This window comes from Phascolarctos cinereus, unplaced genomic scaffold (genome assembly GCF_003287225.1).
Source record: "Phascolarctos cinereus isolate Bilbo 61053 unplaced genomic scaffold, phaCin_HiC Scaffold_726;HRSCAF=1367, whole genome shotgun sequence".
Classification (NCBI taxonomy): domain Eukaryota; kingdom Metazoa; phylum Chordata; class Mammalia; order Diprotodontia; family Phascolarctidae; genus Phascolarctos; species Phascolarctos cinereus.
In genome coordinates this window covers 265104099-265124111 of record NW_027556098.1, presented here as the reverse complement: position 1 = coordinate 265124111, position 20013 = coordinate 265104099, and the positions used below count along the sequence as shown (strand labels likewise).

The 20013-nt window shown below is 39.8% G+C and overlaps 1 protein-coding gene across 3 annotated transcripts; it reads right to left on the bottom strand.

Moving 5' to 3' along the window:
• Positions 1-6866: 6866 nt before the first annotated feature.
• Positions 6867-14704, bottom strand: SPATA19 (spermatogenesis associated 19). 3 transcript variants are annotated; one of them, XR_002320194.2, is made up of 8 exons: positions 14550-14703; positions 14363-14419; positions 13888-13974; positions 13316-13407; positions 8599-8676; positions 8105-8174; positions 7668-7803; positions 6867-7046 (listed from the first exon to the last, which is right to left on the bottom strand). XR_002320194.2 is itself a non-coding variant. In XM_020963807.2 (7 exons), exons 1-6 carry the CDS (start codon positions 14625-14627, stop codon positions 8114-8116), a joined length of 453 nt encoding a protein of 150 aa, XP_020819466.1. In that variant the 5' UTR covers positions 14628-14702; the 3' UTR covers positions 6867-7046; positions 8105-8113. The 3 variants fall into 3 exon arrangements, 2 of the variants coding, with proteins under 2 accessions (XP_020819466.1, XP_078002608.1); XM_020963807.2 differs by lacking the exon at positions 7668-7803 and having other exon boundaries at positions 14550-14702; XM_078146482.1 differs by lacking the exons at positions 6867-7046; positions 7668-7803 and having other exon boundaries at positions 8103-8174; positions 8610-8676; positions 14550-14704.
• Positions 14705-20013: the final 5309 nt, after the last annotated feature.

Here is a 20013-nt window from a genome sequence, read left to right as displayed (position 1 = left end):
TTCTGCTATAAGAAATAATGAGCAAGCAGATTTCAGAAAAACCTGGGAAGACTTTTATGGACTGATGCAGAGTGAAAAGAGCAGAACCAGGAGAATGTTGTACACAATAACAGCCATGGTGTGCAATGACTAACTTTGATAGACTTAGCTCTTCTCAGCAATGCAAGGATCTAAGACATCTCCAAAAGTCTCATGATGGAAAATGCTATCCACATCCAGAGAAAGAACTATGGAGTTTGAACGCAGATTGGAGTATTCTATTTGCTCTTTTTTTTTCTTCTGTTTTGTTTTGTTTCTTCTTTCTTGTGGTTCTTCCTATTGGTTCTAATTCTTCTTTACATGACTAATGTGAAAAATATGTTTAATAAGAATGTACATGTAGAGCCTATATCAGATTGTGTGCCATCTTGGGGAGGGAAGTGGGGAGAGGAGGGAATTTTCAAAAACTTATGAAAGTGAATGTTGAAAACTAAAAATAAATTAATAAAAAAAATTCCCCCCTCAAAAAAAAGAAGAAATGGTGAATACAGAGAATCATGGGAAGACTTATGTAACCTAATGTAAAATGAAGTAGGCAAAAATACAAAAGCAATAGATAATGACTACATCAATGCAAATGAAAAGAACAATGAAAATTAAAACTGAACACTTCAAGGTATAATGAGCAAAGCTAGTCCCTCAAAAAAGGCTAGGTGGAGGACTATACCTGTGGAACACTACAAACATCAAACTTTTTGCATTATTGATTAGGTTTTTTTTTCCTCTTTTATCTAGTATTTTATTTTTTCCCAGTTAAAAGTGAAAACAATTTTAACATTCATTTTTAAAACTTTGATTTCCAAGTTCTCTCCCTTCCTCCCTCTGCACCCTCCCCAATTGAGAAAGCAAGTAACTAGATATAGGTTATATATGTGTAGTCACACAAAATACTTCCATAATAGTCATGTTGTGAGAGACTAACTGTATTTCCCTCCACCCTATCCCTGCTATTTATTCTATTCTCTTCTCAAAAGCATTTTGCTTCTGACTACCCCCTCCACCAATCTGTCCTCCCTTTTATCATACCCCCCCTTCCCTTATTCTCTTCCTCCCTACTTTCCAACAAGGTAAGATGGATTTCTATAACCAGTTGAGTGTGTATGTTATTCCCTCTTTGAGCCAGTTCTGATAAGAGTAAGGTTCACTCACTCCCTTCACCTCTCCCCTCTTCTCCACTGTAAAAGTTTTTTCTTGCCTCATTGGTGTGAAATAATTTATCCCATTCTACCTCTCCATTTCTCTTTCTCCCAGTACATTCTTCTCACCCCTTAATTTTAATTTTTACATTTCATACCTTCATATTCAATTCACACCTGTATTATTGGTTAGTTTTGCTGAACTGCTTTTCCCTCTTTTTTAAAAAATAGTTATAAGGGAAACTCTCTGGCAGAGGAGGATATATTGGAGAATGTAGGTGATATAAAAACAAAAGATAGCAATATAATTTACTTTCAAAGCCTATTTCACTTTGCATTAGGTCACATAAGATTTCCCACGCTTCTCTGTATTCACCATTTCCTAAAGGACAGTGATATTAATTCATGTAAATTAGTTTAGCCATTGTCCAATCAATAGGAGACCCTGGATTGTTGAAGGCTATGTACAAAACACACCTAGAATGGACAGGAAGAACTGTCAGCAGTGGGGATGCCCTTCCCTCCTTGTCTTGCCTACCTTGATCCCTCCCTGGGACCTGGCCATCTCAGAATCCATCTGGGTTGCTTCACTGCTCTCATTCTGGTGAAATGTAGGACCACCATGCCACAACAAGGAATTGGGGTAGGACTTGGGAGGGGGGGTGTTTCATAAATTACTATAAATAATTAAAACTGAAGGTTCTATCTCATCCAGCAAATTGGTGATATATGAGGATAGTAACAAAATCCAGGAGTTTCACTCCTCTCTTTGAGTAAAAAATAAAAAGGTTCTTTTTTACCCACTACTTTGCATGTCATTTGTACAATGAATGCCCCAAACATATTTAAACATACTCTTTATCCTCCTTTTCCTTTCTAATGCACCCCTACCAAACCTCAAAAATCTACCTGCAGGACAGCAGCTTCTAAGTGTGTCCCTTAAGTCCCTGAGCAGGTCATTATCTAGCTCCTCACCCTCTCCTGTCACAGACTTTGAGGCAAAGCTTTACAAAATATCTAATCCCTTCTCTTCCCATCCCAATCACACAATAAACAGGCAAAGGAAAAAACAAATTGTGTGTGTAAAAAGGTGGGGGTGGCAGAAGCATTGGAAAGCGAGAGAAAAACCTCTAATGAATTCAAAGCCGCTTTCCACCACATTACCCCCATCCGCTCGGATCTGTCTGGCTTGGAGCAAAGTTTCCCAAACTTGTAAAGAACAACTGCTGCTTTCTCTCCCCTTTGTTTTCCCCCTCTCAGGATGGAAAATGAATTTCAAGCATCGCTCTGGAGCCTGCCAAGTAATTGGAAAACATGTTGAACAATTTGTTTGGTTGGTTGGTGGAGGCTGGATTTCTTTCTTTTTTTTTCTTCCTCCGATTTTCTGTGAAATATCAATTCCACTTTGCCCGCTTTCTGGCTGCTGGTTAATCAACTCCACGCGGAGCCCTTGGTCTTACACTCAGGTTCCTCTTACATTTCACTGAAGAAAGGAGGGAGGAAATGGAGAGAGCTTGCTTAGGGTTTTTCTTAAAGGCATCATCTCCATTTTCCTTCACTATATTTCATTCCTGGGAACATCTCCCTGGGGGACCGTCTCTCTTACTGCCCCCTCCACTTTCTCAAAGTTCACAGCAGAATGCAAAGCGCAGCTGAAGTCCTTGGATAACTCAGAGACCCTCATTCTCCTAGGATCCTGGGATTTAGAGCGAAGGGGGACTGAAAATCATTTATTCCAATCACCTCATTTTACAGGTGATACTGAAGCCCAAGGGCACACAGCTAGTGGGGCTAGAATTAGAATCTAAATACTTTGATTCCAAATCCCGGCGTTCTTTTCGACGTTGTTTGATTTCCGAAGAGACTTATTATTTCACACCCCAAATGACTCCCTTCTCTATCCGTTTTGTTTGCCATTTGAGCTCTTCTTTTCTTAAAGATTTTATTCTGTCTAGAATATCTTCTTTGATCTACCCTGAATTCCCCCTTCTCCTTTCACTCTATTCTGTCCTACCCGTGCCCTTCCCTGCTCCGTGCCCCTGCCATTATTCCCAGACTGAGCCCGAGTGTCATACTACCCAGAACGCTTGCTCTTCACGGCCCCTTCCTGCTCCCTCTTTTCTGAAAGCCAATTCTCTTCTTTCCTCCGCGAGCACTGCCACGGAGAATCAGCAAAGGGAACTGGAACAGAAAGGAGAGCTGTTCGTTACATATTAAATAAAATATACTGTATTTCAGAGCTGTTGGAGTGATGATTTAAACATGAAGTCAAAGTCAGTAATGGTGTTGTCAGAGCTGTAATGTTAACACCGATCAATAATTCACCGACATGTTGCAACTGTGCCTCAGGCGGCAGAGTCAGCCTCTGGCAGCCATCCGAGGCTTCCATCTCAAAGGCTCTTACCTAGTTGTGGGCACTGGTGACGGTATTTCAAAACCTAAAGCTAGTGTTTTTCCCTAGTTCCCAGCTAGTGAATGATTTCCCGCCCCCTGCCCTGGTCCTGAACTTTGGCCTTTCCAAAGACCTCTCTACAGACTCGTGATTTGGCGCTGGCAGAAGCTCCGACCTTCAGCCTGTCCTCCAGAGTTCTCTCTGTGCCCTCACTGTCTCAGACCTATAGGACAGCTCTCTCCAGCACCACCTACTGCTCTGGGCTCTGCTTTCCATCTGAGTCCCTAAACTATCATTCAAAACTCACCCTCCTGTTCCCCAAGCTGACTCCCTCCATCTGCCACTACTTTACCGCCCTACGCCCATCGCTCCATCCCAGTCAGGGACACAACTTCAGAATCCTATATTCCACTCCAATTATTTATACCTTCTAATCCTAGCCTTCTATCTCACAATCTGCAACAACCCACCCTCAAATTTCACCCCATCCTGAGCCACTCTCAAAGAAATAAATACCAATTACCCCCACCTCCCCTCAAATGTCATCTCCTCCATGAAACCTTCACTTTCTGTACATAACCCTTCTGAAATCATAGAGCAATTTGTTTTGCACCTATTTAGTACACTTATGTAATTTATGTATTAAAGGCATTTTCACACTGAAGATGTTTAGATGGTTACAATAGAGCCCTGGCCTTGGAGTAAGAAAGACCTGAGTTCAAATCCTACCTCAGACACTTTTATTAGCTGTGTAACCTTAGATAAGATGCTTAACCTTTCTCAAATTCAGTTTCCTCATCTGTAAAATGTGGATAATAGTACCTGCCTCATAATATTGTTACGAGGATCAAATGAAATCATCTATAGAAAGTGCCTTGCAACCCTTAAAACCCAATATAAATACTATTATTTTTTAGTTGTTTGTGTATGTGTCATTCTTCTACTAACATGTAAGTTCTATGAGGACTGGGACCAGGCTTTATATGAAAGTTGTACCACTACCCCCATTTCTACTACAGTATGTTATAGTATATAGTAGTTACTTAATAAATGTTTGTTAGATTTAGTTGAACTTGTTGAATAAGGTAACTGCAGAGGTGAGACCTCAAAACTCACCTAGTTCAACCCTTACTCAAAGTAAGAATCCCCCCTACAAATAGGCATTCAGTCTCTGCTCCATTAATAATATTATAGGTGTTGGTTATGATTGTTGTTACTTTTACTGGACCTGTGATTTCATCAGTTTGGGAAGCTCCTGGTGAGGGACTTCATCTACCAACCCAAATGAGGCACCTCCTCTGCAACTTCCAGGCTTAGAAAGTGGCCAGGGGCACTGAGAGGTTAAATGACTTGCCTATGTCATATAGCAAGTATGTACCAGAAGCAGGTCTTGAATCCAGGTCTTCCTGACTCCAAGGCCATCTCTATTTACTATGTCACAGTGCTCTCGTTGTTATTCTCGTTGTTTCTAGTCTGCCTAAATATTCAGCTTTCCTCAGCCTACCAAACAATCTTGTTCTCATCATTCAAGTGTCTTTCAAGTTCTTCATCTCATGCATAAAACTTGCCTGGATTGATTGTTTGGCCAGAAAATAACTTGACAATTTACACCTTGTTCCCTCTGATCTCAACTGGAATTCTAGTAGCTACTCCAGCTACCCCCTCCTTTCCCATGTCAATACATCTACTCTTAACCTGCACATAATTTAAATATTCATGTCTTGTGTTTCCTTAATGTGTTTGTTCTTTCTGTATACCCTCTTCTTTTACCTATATCAGTGAATCTTAAGATCACAAGCTCCCAGAGGACAAAGGCTCTGGCTAGATGATTCTCTTTCTACAATACCCTACAAGATGCCACCCACATTTAGGAACTTAATGTTAAGAATGAAGATATACATGACACTTGGCACACAAAGGCAGATTACCACACTACCACCATCAAAAATCTCTCAGTGATATCCTTCAATGGTCCCCACACGTTTCTCTTTCTCTCCCTCCTCGTTCTCCTCCTCCTCCTCCTCCTCCTCCTTCCTCCTTTTCCTCCTCCTTGTCTCTCTCACTCCTCTCCTTTTGGATCTATGACCCACAAAGCCTTTATTAGTTCTTTCAGCTCCATTTAGCTACACAAATGGCTTGGTCACAGCTGACTGGTCCCAAATTTGCCAGTGATTTTCTTTTAATTCACCATGGCTCAGTCCCCTGTGTAACACAGGTAGAGGCAGCATATTTGTTCCCAAACTCTCCTCGTGGGGTTAATCATGCACAGAACAAAACTCCATTTGAGCCACTTAATGATTTCATTTCCATCCAAGGTTTGAAGTTGTTGTGGCCATATTATTATCTCTTCCTACAATACTAGATGACTGCATGTACTCACACACGTGTACTTATATACATACATGTCCTATATCACAATAAATTCCAAAAGTAACAAGCAATAGGTATCACTTAGTTGCTCAGTCAGAGGCCTCAAAGGCCTCTTTTCCAAATACCGAGAAACCCTGTGCATACATCACCTATTCTCAAAAGCCTTTCCTGAGTAATCCCAAGTAAATAGCATTTATATAACACTTTAGAGTATTTAAAGTGCTTCAGAAAAGCTCATTTTAACCTCATAATCACTGAGAGATAAGCACTATTATTTAGCCCATTTTATAGATAAGAAAACTGAAGCAGAGATTAAATGACTTGCCCAGGTGCACACTAGTCTGAGACTAGATTTTGGACCAGGTCTTTTTACATCCAAGGCCAATGTCCTATTTACTGTGCTTAGCTTCCTATAAATCTTGACTTCTTTCTCTTGGGCTCTGTCAGCCTATATTGAGTCATTTTGTACTGTATTTTAATTGTAACTTGTTTCTATATTTCTTTGTAAATGTTCTCAATTGAGTACCTGTAAATGTGTGTGCACTCTAGAGGACTAGACTTCAAAGTTCCTCAAAGATAGATACCATGTCTTAGATAATCTCTTATGGCTCCCCCAATAATGCCTAGCACTGCACAGAGATCTCTCCAAACCTGATCACTCAATCCCTGCAGCACACTTGATTGAGAGACACCTCTCCCATTTTGACATAATCACTTCTTCTGTGGAGAAATAGTACCATCTGGTGGCAACTAGCAATATGGCCTATGAAACCATTTTTGCTTATCCAAGGGGGTCGCAGACTTTCCTTCTTCCCTTAGACTGAAGATCTCTGAGCTGGAACAATGGCAAAGACATTTCTCTCTCCACATCCCCCAAATCAAAGGTGATTGAAGGATATTGGAAGTGCAACCACAGGCACACAGGAAGATGGTTCTTAAATAGCATGTCTCTTTATTTAGTAGTTTAGTGGGAAGATGCAAATGTCACCACTGTCAAGGTTATGGATTCATCAGATGGATATTCTTTCCCCAGGACATGCCACACTGGTCAAACATCCAGGTCAGGGGGAGCAGGAGGACCTCAAATGTGAACCAGAAAGGACACCAACCTGGAGGCCAGAAGCAGAGAAATAGACACAATAGTGAGCACAGAATTGGGGGAATGACCACACCATGGGGATGGGCAGATCTCTCTACTCTTCACCCTGTTGTCTCCCAAATCCTGCATCTCACTCTTAAGAGAAAGTTGTAGGGAAAGCCTAGTTGTATATCTGTACATGTCTTACTTTCTGTACTAGAACTCAAGCTCCTAAAGGGCACAAACTATCTAATTAATCTTTATATTCTCTCCAATGGCTGGCTCAGTGTTTGCACATTAAAGAGAATCACAGAAACAAAGAGTCCTAGAGTTGGAAGGTACACAAATACTATCTTATCCAATGCATAATTCTCTCTACAAAATTAATTCTGTTTCTTGACATATAACAAGGGAACCAGTCATGCAGATACTGTTTGAAGATATCCAGTGAGTGCTTATAAATATTTGTTGAATGAATGCTCTATAATAATTTTAATTTTGACCTTATATTTTATAAGATACTTTAGTTCATTTTTGTCAAAGTACTGCCACACAGCTGTCCCTCACTATTTCATGTACAACTATATTTGTGTGAAGTTATAGGAGCGATTGAAATTGAAGCCATGAGAATTATTTATCCAAGGTTACACACCTGGTTAGTAGCAGAGCTGAGATTAGAACCCAGGTCTCCTGACTCCTAGTCCAGGGAACAAAAGCTTCTGTGATCTTGATTTTCAGTAAGTTTTTTTCCTTAAAAGCAGGGCCTCATGATCCTTCTGACCTTTGGGCTTTTAAACAGGTGGTATTAGAAAAGTCTTTCTACTACATTACAACTATAGAATCAAAGACACTTACATGGATTTTGCTTTAGAGTTCTTACTGGAACCAGAGAGATGAATAACAAGATAAATGGAGTAGCCTTCTCACAAGGGCTATTTCTCAGGCAAACCAAAGGCAGAGCTAGTCTGCCCCCCACACCTGCTTCTTTATTACCCACTTCTATCCCTACTAGCTCTAGCCTCCCTTTTCTCCACCCTCGCCTACCCCCTCCACTCCATCCAAACTGACCTGCTTTATTATTTGTCTCACCTGCTGATCCTAGCAGTCTGAGAAAGAGTCTTGAACACTGGGGGCACATTCAACCATAACTTGAGACACGCTGGACAAGAGAAAGATGGTATGAAATAACTGCAGTCACCCAGGGCCCCATGGGGCAGGAGACTTTAAGGGAGTCACAATGGCCAGGTACTTGGCTTGGGGCTTCCTAGTGATCTGAGTGCCTATGCCTACTTACACAGCAGGAAGATGGACCCAGGACATGGGTTTGGATGGGAGAATTCATGGAGTGGGAAAGGAAAATGGAGGTCAATTGAGCTGTTTTCACTGAATGTAGAATTCACCAGGCAGCAGCCTAAGAGGCTTATATAAATATCCTGTTTTTAGGCTAATTGGGCAGTGACTAAAGAGACCCATGTCTTTTAGGCAAGGACACCAAATCTAAAGCTTAGCCTTTTGGATTGCACTCTGAACATTCCTATCCCCAAACCAGGAAACCAGAAAAGCCTTCTTGAAAAGAGTCTCACCTTCTTCTCACCTGCTCTATCCTCTCCCGCATGGCCTCATCTCTCACATCGCTTGGGACTTGGAAGATACGGGTGTGGCTGCAAAATGTCATTCAAGCATTTTGGTTTTCAAGTTTTTTCTATTGCACACCACCCAAGGGGAGTACAGGATTATAAAAACCTGTTCCCTTGGTCCCCTTAAAGATGATACCTCCTTCATGGACCCTTTCTCAGAAGAATGTTTTTTAAATGCATCAAATAACACATACAATTACAAAGGATATCAAATATATTGAAATGTTATTGAAATATTTTTAATAAGTTCAAGAACCCCAGATTAAGAATCTTTAAACCACACAAAACTCAAAACTAGTTTCCCTGAGTGGCGAAATATACCCAGCTTATCAGCTTATCAAATGGCTCAAGATAGATTGAGTAAATTGCTCCATCATATTTTCCCATTTTCTATTATGATACAGAAACCAGAGGTCTTGTATTTCCCCAGGTTTCATAGTAGAGAAGTGATACAGCAAAAAGAAATTCAAGCATTCAAATAAAAATAAATGTTCTCCCCAAAATCAAAATAAATGTCTATGATCCTTACAATTCAAATAAAGCCTTAGAAATCTCAGGGCATGAAATCTGTCGAACGTCAATTTCTTGTGGCAATATTTAGTAGTGGTGACAGAGAAAATCCAACATCACAGGTAATACACAACTCATTGAGATTTTATTTTCTTATAGTATCACTGGTTATTTTTTGAAACAACAGAAGCCAATTGGTCCTATTATGATGTGCTTATTTTCCTAAGCCTCTCTCATAAAGCTTCCAAGTTGATGGCTATTCACCAGTCTACAGTTGGCTATCTACCTAACACAATCTAGGGGTGGTGAATCTGCAGCCTCTAGGTCCTTAAGAGTGGCCTTTGAAAATCAAAGGGCCTGATTTCCAAAGGGTTGCACTTGAGGACCTACAAGGCCACATATGGCCTCGAAGCCACAGATTCTCCACCCCTGCGTACACTTTCTGCCTCCCTAACTTTGCTCAAATTGTTCTACCAACCTTCAAGGAACTCCCCACTTTCTCCTCTTTGCATATCCAACTCCAATCCATCCTTTAAGACCCAGCTGTATCTGCCATGAAACTTCCCTCAACCACCCTCAGGCAAAGTTACATCTCTCTTCTGAATTAATAATACAAATTATCTCATTTTTCACTTATCCTAGACTATTCTTCTGATATCTTCTTATTTAATTTTTCATGTATCTGACACATATTACAAGCTCCTTGAGGAAAGGATCTTTTTCTTTTTATATATCTTTATATTCCATATGGTATCTAGCATAGCACTGTATAAATTAATAGATATTTAATGAATATTTTGCCAGATGAATATTAAAGTAAGTTAGTAAACCCTAAATGAGTAAAGCCAGTCTGAGTTTTTTTAAATTGCCATGGATAAGGAAAGACTGCCTATGGATAATTTATAGTTTATAAGTATATAATTTATATGTATGCTTATATATTTTATAATATATAGCTATATATCATGTAATATACATGTTTATTAGATATATTTACAGATTATCTAACTTATAGAGTCTCTGATTTAGAGCTAGGGAAAAAACTAAAGATTGTCTACTTCCATCTCACTTCAGAGATGCAGATGAAGAAAGTTGAGGCCCAGAGAAGTTAAACAACTTGCCCAAGATCTCACAGATGATCAGCATCAAATGTGAGATTTGAATTCAGGTCTCCTGACTCCAAAACCAATACCACTCTGTAATGGTCATGATTCAGACTAAGAAATGCAAAATCTCATCATCCCTATCTCTAATAATACCTAAAAGAAAGGTATCCATGCGCAAGAGAGTCGGCCTCACCTAGGGATGTAGTAAGCAGTTATCTAAAGCTGTAATTTAGAGGTCTCAGAAAGCCTTTGACACTTCAGGAATTATGATGAATCAAATCTTTGATGTAGATACTCCCTCCATTGCCATAGCTCATGACCCCCATCAGCACCTTTGAATCTGGTACCACTCTTGTTCTTCCATAGATCCTCCAAAGAAGATCTCCCTGAAGGGCTAGAGTCTTCCTTCTAGGTCTTTATGTATCAGAAGTTCCAATGTATAAATCTGGCTATTAACCTGCACTCCTACCACATAATCAACTTCCTTTTCTAATCATATCCTTCTCTTCTAGTACCCTAATGCCACTTGCCCTAAATCCTAATATGACTTCTTAAGCATAGGTCATTGTTTGGAATATGTTTCAGTCTACTTATACACACCATCTGCCTGTCCATTGCCCCAGGGTCAATGGAGTTTGTGGTATTCCAAGATGTGGAGACATACAATATTACCATGATGACATCTGTATGAAAAAGTGGGGGGGTTTTGCACTGTTTGCCCAATTTCCCAAATGCACTCCAACCATTTCTCTAGACCATTGCTCATCTGCAATATTTGTCTTAAAGGTACCACTTTACCAACTCAAGGGACTGGCCTTTCAACTGAATGTGCTAGTTAGGCCAGGGGTGGGGAACCTGTGTCCTCAAGGCCACATGTGGCCTTCTAGGTCCTTGGATGTGGCCTTTTGACTGAGTCCAAGTTTTCCAGAACAAATCCTTTTATTAAGGGGATTTGCTCTGTGAAGTTTGGATTCAGTCAAAAGGCCAAACTTGAGGACCTAGGGGACCACATAAGGCCTCCAGGCTGCAGGTTCCCTACCCCTGGTAGACAATAGGCATTTTTAATCCTTCTGATTTTTCTTGGATTTTTAAACTCATTTTGAAGAACCATGTATCTCAATGAGAAGGCTCTTTAATGTTCTTGGTTTGACACATTTCATACAATGCTATTCACCAACAGGAATATCACCATTGACAGATAATTTCTCTTTCATTTAGACCCTGTACAGGATGCTTTCCATAATAGTGGTAAACACCCTTGTTTAACATACTTAATACATCTTTATTTTATTTTTCACTATGTCTTGATAATCAAAGTAAACAGGATTCTTTATTGGAGGCAATTCTTTAAAATAGTATTTTATTTACTGAGTCAAATTTTTTTATAGTCAACAAGCAATGAAAAGTGAGATTGTACTTTCTACAATATTAGATTAACCTTATGATTGTGTAGAAAATCGATTTGTCTATGGTATACACACAAATTATGTGTACTTGGTCTTTTCCATCCATTCTTCTTGAATTCTTAAATGCCATTTATCATACTCTCATATTTTCATCAAGGTTACCTTCAAAATACATGTAGGCAATTCTCATAAAGTTTTTTTTAAACAAATGAGAAAGTAAGCACATAGATCAGTTGTAACTGAGGTCTTCTGTATCACATTTCTAGATAGTAATGTCATTCATGGTTTCCATTCTTTGGTAGATCTGTAACTAGGACTTTTTGTTCATAGGCTGGCACCACAAACTCTGCTCCAGTCCATATGGAATGAGGTGGAAGGAACTGCAGCCACTGTACTATGTATGTTGTGGTTAGGGGAGTAGAGAGATCACCCTGTGGGACATGCCTCGCCCCAGGGGCAGAGAATATGGAATACCATGTTGCCACATCTCATCCCAGCCTAACAGAAAAAGCTGTTTTGGTGCTTCCTATTTTAACTAATTATTCTCGATAAGTGTTTTTAGGGTACCAGAAAAGTATGGTATGGTTGGAAAAGGAAGTGAGTTGATTGTGTGGTAGGAGTGCAGGTTAATAGCTAGATTGACAACATTGATACTTGTGCATGAATGCCTTTCTTTTAGGTATTATTAGAGACAAGAATGTTGAGATTTTGCATTTCTTAGTTTGAATCTTGACCTTACAGAGTGGTACAGTGGAAAAAGCATTGGTTTTAGAGTCAGAAGACCTGAAATTCAAATCTCACATTTGATGGTGACCATCTGTGAGATCTTAGGCAAGTTGTTTAACTTCTCTAGGCCTCAACTTTCTTCATCTGCATCTCTGAAGTGAGATGGAAGTAGATGATCTTTAGTTTTTTTTCTAGCTCTAAATCAGAGATCCTATAAATAATACAAACTATATTTTATAAATATGGAACACATATATAATTATATATCATACAAGCATGTATATATATATATATATATATGTGTGTGTGTGTGTGTGTGTGTGTGTGTGTGTGTGTGTGTATTAGAGAGGCCTGAGAGCTCAGCCTTGAGGGACACTGGTCTGTAGGCCAGGGAAATGGATGGGAATGTTTGGGGGAGGTTATGGAGATTCAGTTTGAGGGCTGACAGACTTCAAGACAATATTGCAAAGACATGGGGAAAGTAGAATGGAGAATTCTAGCCTCAGGCACTAAGAAACCTCTTTTCATCTCTGTCGAAGATGAAGGCTTTGACTTTTGCATTTTAAGAGCTTATTTTCCTTTAGCTTTTAAAGTCCAATGACTTCTGAACAATTCAGGTGCAAAAATAAGAAAAATTTGAAATTGCTTTGAAAGCATAAAAGGTGGGGGGAGGGACTTTTTCCCCATGAATCATTTGAAAGCTTAGAAAAAAATAACCCCTAGAGATGGAACAAATGCAGAAAAACTTCCAATCCAAAGGACACTTTTCTGGAAAGCAGAGAAGAAAAAGAAGGTCCCTGGGAATGTGAACTAGTATAGAATTCAGAGGGAAATATCTTTGTTGTGGCCAAATGCAAGCACCCGCTACCATTACTATAGGATTTTGTCTCCTAAGGGCAAGTGGGAATGTTTTACCTCCATCTTATGAACTGGATCCTTGTTCTCTCCTCAAGGACCTCTTGGCTCCGATTTAATGATAACTCAGATTTTGAAACACGATGTTTCACCTAGAAAACCCAGATGAGAACCTTCCTGATTTCTTCTCAGGGCATGGAACAAAGAGTCAAACCAAGCTCTCTTCCTCATTTCTCTACAAATAGATGCCCCATTCATCCTCCCAAGGTCTTTGTCAATGTGCTCTAGAGAAACTATCTCTCAGTCACCCCCACTCTCCCCTTACCAATCAGTCTTAATGAAATCCCCTGGTAAGTTTGTTCCCTGCCCCATTCATCCTCCCAAGGTCTTTGTCAATGTGCTCTAGAGAAACTATCTCTCAGTCACCCCCACTCTCCCCTTACCAATCAGTCTTAATGAAATCCCCTGGTAAGTTTGTTCCCTGAGAATGTATGATTGAGCCACATAGAAACTCATGCCCTCTCTTTAGCCATCCACAGTTAAGGGAGGGGCATTATTAGTGTTTAGGTACAGCCTCTTTTCTTGGCCTGATCTTCTCCCACCCTCCAACTCTTGCCCCTGTTACCACATACATCTCTTGTCACATGTACTTCTTGGCCATGAGTTGGAGGACAGTTTGACATCTTTTGTTTGATACCTTGGGAAGCCTCTTCTTCAGTCTGAAACATAAGCATATCCTCTCTGAGGCTTCAAGAGCCCCATCAAATCCCCAGGAATATCTCTTGAAGATGCTCTTTTAGGGAATTCCCCAAACAGTTCCTTAAGACATTAGTGAACTGAAAGAGGGTATAGCTAAACTCTTATCTCAACATGCTTGAGAATCTTAGCTAACGCTCTTCCACTCCCAGAAGTTTCCTAAGAAATTTGGTGGTTAGATCTCAGCTCTAGTCTTCTTGATGAGCAGAGCCCAATTGCAGTTAAATGTTGAAGTTCAGTCTCTTGGTGGCTCACACAGAGAAGCATAGATCCCTGACCCCACTGTAGACCCCTCCCTAGTTGGTTTCTACCTTTTTTAAATGGGGATACCCATTCAGAGAGCTTCCTAACCTTTTTCAGCCAGTGTTGTACCACTGATACTGCCTGGCTTTCCACAACTTCAATGTCCTAGAAGAGATTGGGCAAAGTTAGGTCCCACTCAATCCCCAACAGCCCATGCTCATCTTCTTTTGCCTATTTTAAAAGGCACATTCAATAATTACTCCCTGGAAGTTTTACCACAAGCAATCTCACCTACCGAACTGGCTTTTGGTGGGAAGCAATATCCCATTTTTTTCCGGGCCATTATGTACACAATCCATGTTGTAATAATCATCCTTTGGCTCAGGCCAGGCCTCCTCCTCAGCTCCCTCCTTCCATAGGAGCAACCTTGGAACTCCCACAGGGCAACAGGGGCAGGGATATTGTGGCAAAACTCCAGTCTGATTGGCTAGCCACTGATGATGTGACAATGGCTGCTCTTGTTCTCCTGAGTGAAAGGGAGAGGAGTGATATTCCAGGGCAAGGGATCTAAATTTAGATTTAGAGTACCAAGTGGTACTCTAAAAGTTTTCTTGTTTTAGTTTAGCTTAGAGTACGTTTCAGATAAGAATCTGGAGGAGGCTGCCAATAGAATAAGATATAACCACTTGGGACTTAGGGGAGACATCATGGAAGGGTACCCAAAGGGAGTTTAAAAAAAAAAAGGATCAACCAATCTCCTGGGAGGAGTGTGATTTTATAAACTAAGTTATATATGGATGGAAGAGCCAATCAGGTCAAAGTTGATCTCAAGGGCTGTACTCATGTCTGTGCCTAAGCTTAGGGGACAAGTGCAATTGATTATTCCCAAGAGATATCTTGGAACATGCAGACAAAAATCTAACATAAAGGGAATGGAGAACAATTCCTCTGAAATTATCCTGAAGTTTCTTGGGACAAAACACATACAAAAAGGGGCATTCTGGTCCTTCTATTTCCTCTGTAATGTCTGCTTGCTGGCAGAGCAGTAAAGAGAAGGCTGATGTGGGAATAACTTCCAAAAAATAGTTTCTAAGAGTTCCGGACACCCAATTGCTTCCTTCCTGAGCCATACTTAGAAAAGTGTAAAATATATAGTTATCCTACAAGCCACTTTGTTGACCTTACAGCAGTTAGTTCCACCATGGGACTACTTTCCCATGTCTTTCACCATCATAGAATTTGCTGTTGCAAAGGACCTTAGAGGTCACCTAGTCCATACTCATTTAACAGATGAGGACACTGAAACCCAGAGAGGTTAGTGGATTTTAATCAAGGTCACACACGTAATAAATAATGGAGCCTAGATCTGAACTCAGGTGTGTTCATTCCTACCCCAACACTTTGATCTCAACATTAAAAGCACAGAAAAAGAGCATAATCCTGCCTGACTTGGCCCTTCTCACAGCTTGGCCTCTTGCCATTAGAGTTAAACAGGTTTTTATTTCTTTTTGTCCCCAGTGGTTCCATTTACTACTGACCATATAAGTCATTTAGCTTTCCGGTCTGGGAAAATGAACCACTCAGAATAAGAAAATCAGACTTCTTTTGATTTAAAGCCATCAATAAAATTTGACTCAATCACAATTTATTTTAAGATTCCACATCTGTTGACTGAGAGTAGCTGCCAGGTACACTTTCTGGTGAGTGAGTAAAATTGACTGGTTTGACATTCAGTTGCCCCAGTGAGTTTTATATTTAAAATTCAGTAAGTACTTGTAAAGTAGAACTTCTGATACATGAGGTATGAGAATGAAAGAGAAATAATGTCCCATCAGCCACCATGTTTTGTTCTGTGGATTCAGAGCATCTTCATTTTGAGAATCACTCCATTTTGTTCACATGCATATGTCTGTACTCTCCCATTAGTGCTTGCCATGCAAGTAACTCAAAATAGGATGTACCATGTTTCTCCTCTGCCTCCCTTCCCAACCATTCCCAACTGCTTCCAGGTCCTGGGACAAGGGCCAGTACTTATTTTCATGGCTGATCTCATAAGACTATGTTTTTAGACTGTTTATCCTAAAATGAACATGGGGGAGGGGGTGTGGGAGAAGGTGATGTAACAAGAGGAGTTTCTTTGAGTTACTCTTTCAGTTACACAATTTCATAGTGTCAGCTTTCATCCACCATAAATTAAAATGCTGAACTCTGACTTGGGCCCTGAAATCTAGGATTCTAGGAAAGCAACACACATGTGTAAATTAGACAGATAACCCAGTATCCTTTCAGGCTAAATCTTTACACTAATCTAATAGCTCTGATTTGACTTGCTGGCAAATATCTTAATGCTGGATGCAAGAGGCTGTAACTATATCATTCCTGAGAGCTCCTTCAGGGCTGAAACTATTAGTTTTTGTCTTCCTATCCTCAATGCCTACCTTAATGACTGGCACATAGCAAGTGCTAAAGAAATACCTGTTTAATCTAAATTGAATAGGAATTTATTTCAAAGGCCTCAAACCCTTAAATCAGGGTACACAGTTCAACTAGAACACAATGGGTGTTTAAATGGATAGAGTGGAAAAGAAAAAAATTGCCTTTATGCTTATGTGAAATAGGCAACCACCTGCCTGTGATCTCAGGAGAAGGGAAAGGGCCCAGTTGTCCAAAGAATATATTAAAGGCACACATTTGCTTGTATATGAAGTCCCTTTACAAATGGACAGTCTTTATAAGAAACAAAGTGACCACTTGACAACATAGTTTCTTCATCTATAAAATGAGGTGTAGGACTAGATAATTAATCTCTAAGGTCCCTTTCACCTCTAATATTCCATTATCACATTGCTAGTGGGAGAAAGAAGTACAGGATTCATTTGCTCTAAAGCAGCAGTTCTCAAAGTGTGGTCTATAAGCCTTTGAGGCCCCCCAGGATCCTTTCATGGGGTCCATGAGGACAAAACCATTTTCATAATAACACTAAGATATTATTTGCCTATTAGAACAATCCTTTTTCCAGCTATATATCTGTGTGAGGCCAGATCCTCTGCATATACTTCAACCAAAACACAATATCACAACAGATTGAAAGCAAGAGCAGATATGAAAACTCAGATGTCTTCTTAAGCCAGATATTAAAGAAATTTATAAAAATATGTAAAATGATGCCATTCTCACTATTTTTTGCTTTCAAAAATATAGTTTTTGTTCAAAATTATGTTAATATGTAATGGGTTTGTTATTATTTTAAATTAATAAATATTTTAAATTTTTTATCAGTTTTAATTTCTACTATGATAAATATGAATAAATATAATCCACATAAACAAAAGCTCTTTGGAATTCTCAATAATTTTTAAAATTGTAAAGGGGCCCTTAGGTCAAAACAGTTGAGAATCACTGCTCTGAGGTATAAAGAACTAATGTCAGATTGCTTCCTAAGAGTAGGCGTGATTGCAGAGAGCTCCTAAAGCTGAAGGAGGACCCAGAGGTCCTATAGCGTACAAATCATAAGCCAGAGAAAGAACTGGTAAGTAGAAGTATTCATGGAATAATTTTACATATATACATACCTATTTGTGTGTAATGGTAGCCATCTCTATGGAGGGGGGGGAGAGTGGAAAAAAGGGAAAAAAAAGAAATTTACGTGATAACTTCATTGTATTTAAAAGGAATAGCAAGTTGTACATAACAGATTTGCAGTTTCATGTGCAATCACCTTTTTTATTATACTATGTTACAGAAATGCTTGTTTTATTCCATCAATTAAAAATAAAATAAATGTGAAAAAGAGGCAGTATATTGTGGTTGCAGGTGCAGCCACCAAACACTGAAATTGGAGTCAGAAATCCTAGGTTCACTACTAAATTGTTATGTGGTATTGGCAAGTAATGACTTCCCTGAACCTCAGTTGATCCATCTCTAAAATGGAGATAATAAAATCCTCTCATGCCCACTTCATATCTGTTATTGTGAAGATCAAGTAAGATAACAAATGTGAAAACAAATATTTATTGGGGAAATGTATGCAAATATAAGTTCAGGATCAGCATTAAATTCAACAGAGAGGAGTTCCTCCATACTTCAAACTATTTCTTTGACTAATCCCATCCAATCATTCTCTTAAACCACCTTGCCATCTTCCCTACTTGCCTACCCTGCTTCTCCTTACCTGCACCAGCATTCTCCAACCCTACTTCAAGAACCCATAATGACCAAATCCCTGGGTTAGTTAATCCACTCAGTTTTGGAATTCTCATCCTGGGGCTAAGTGATTCAGTGAGTGCAAGCTTGGCTAGTCCACTATATCTAGCTTCAACAGACCAGATCATGCTTCATAGTCCATCTAGATGTCCACTCCTGTCATTCTGCTATCTGCCCTGAGGTACAACACCTACCCATTTCTATTTTCCACCTCCTCCTCTGGACACTTTTGTTTTTCAAAGAGGACCAATGACATCACAGGGTGATGTCTTGACTCCTTCATGAATTGGATTCAGGTGATGAAGAATTGCGCAAAGTCATAAGCCTCATTCTCTCTTCCAGAGACAGCAAAGTCCAGTGGCAAGACAAAAATCAGGATGACTGGCAATGGCCCAGGATGCAATGGAATGACCTTGGCATCTTTGATATCTGACCAAATTCTAAGAACTCATAGGGCCTGTTTCAGCCACCTTCATGACCATTGGAATAAATTGTTATCATCTGCCCATTCTGCCAGGAAAAGTCTTCACAGGCTTGGGGTAGACAACCCCTAACTCACCAATAGGTTTGAGGCCTATCAGTTACCCTCAACCTGGGTTAGCCCATCTGTCAAGATGGTTTACAGTTTGCTGGGGTGTGGCCACTGCATACACTACAGCTTCTTGGAACCACAGGTAAGAGTTCAATGCCAGGTGGACACCAAAGGTGGATGAGCAGCCCCGAAAAGGGCTCAGCAAGCCCTCACACCAGAGGAGCTAGTCCTGCCTGAACATCCATACACCCTATTCTAAAGCATGCATACCAACTGACTGCCCTATGGATCAGCTCAGCATCCCAATGATTTTCCCAGACCAAGACTTTCTTCCCTGGCTACCATTCCTATATGCACATTGTTTCCCCTCACAGAATGTAAGGTCCTTGAGGGCAGAGACTGTCTTACTTTTTGTATTTGTATCTGCAGACCTTAGCACAATGCCTACCACATAGTAATTATTTATATGCTTTTTCTTTCCTTCATTTATTCAACACTGCCTGAAACATTTTTTTTTCATTTTGCTGCAGTACCAAACCAATTCCCCTTTTAAAAGACAACACTTATGGGAAGATTAGGGTTTGCCACTATAGTGTTAATGAGTTTAATTAGATGCAAAGGAAACTTTTTTTTAATGAAGGGTACAAACTAACAGGAAAAAATCCAGATCTACATAACCGAAGGGCAATACTATTCATTTTTTTGAGGAAAATACTTTTTAAATGAAGAATTTTTTTAATACTCAAAGGAATTGTAATTTTACTATATGGATACCCTGTCCACCACCAGTGGTTATAATTATAATATAATCACCACCAGTGATTATAAACTTTTGTAATGTAGTAAATGTTCTTCAAGACTACTATGGCTACAAAAGGAATAAACCTGATGCCAGCTGCCATCCAAGGGAGTGCATCTCTGAACTTAGCTAAACTGGTTCTCTAACAAAAGAAATGCAGTCCATTCCCAGGCTGGGCCCATAGCTGAAGTCTTTCTAGTGAAGGCCTGGCCTTTGCTGCCCCCA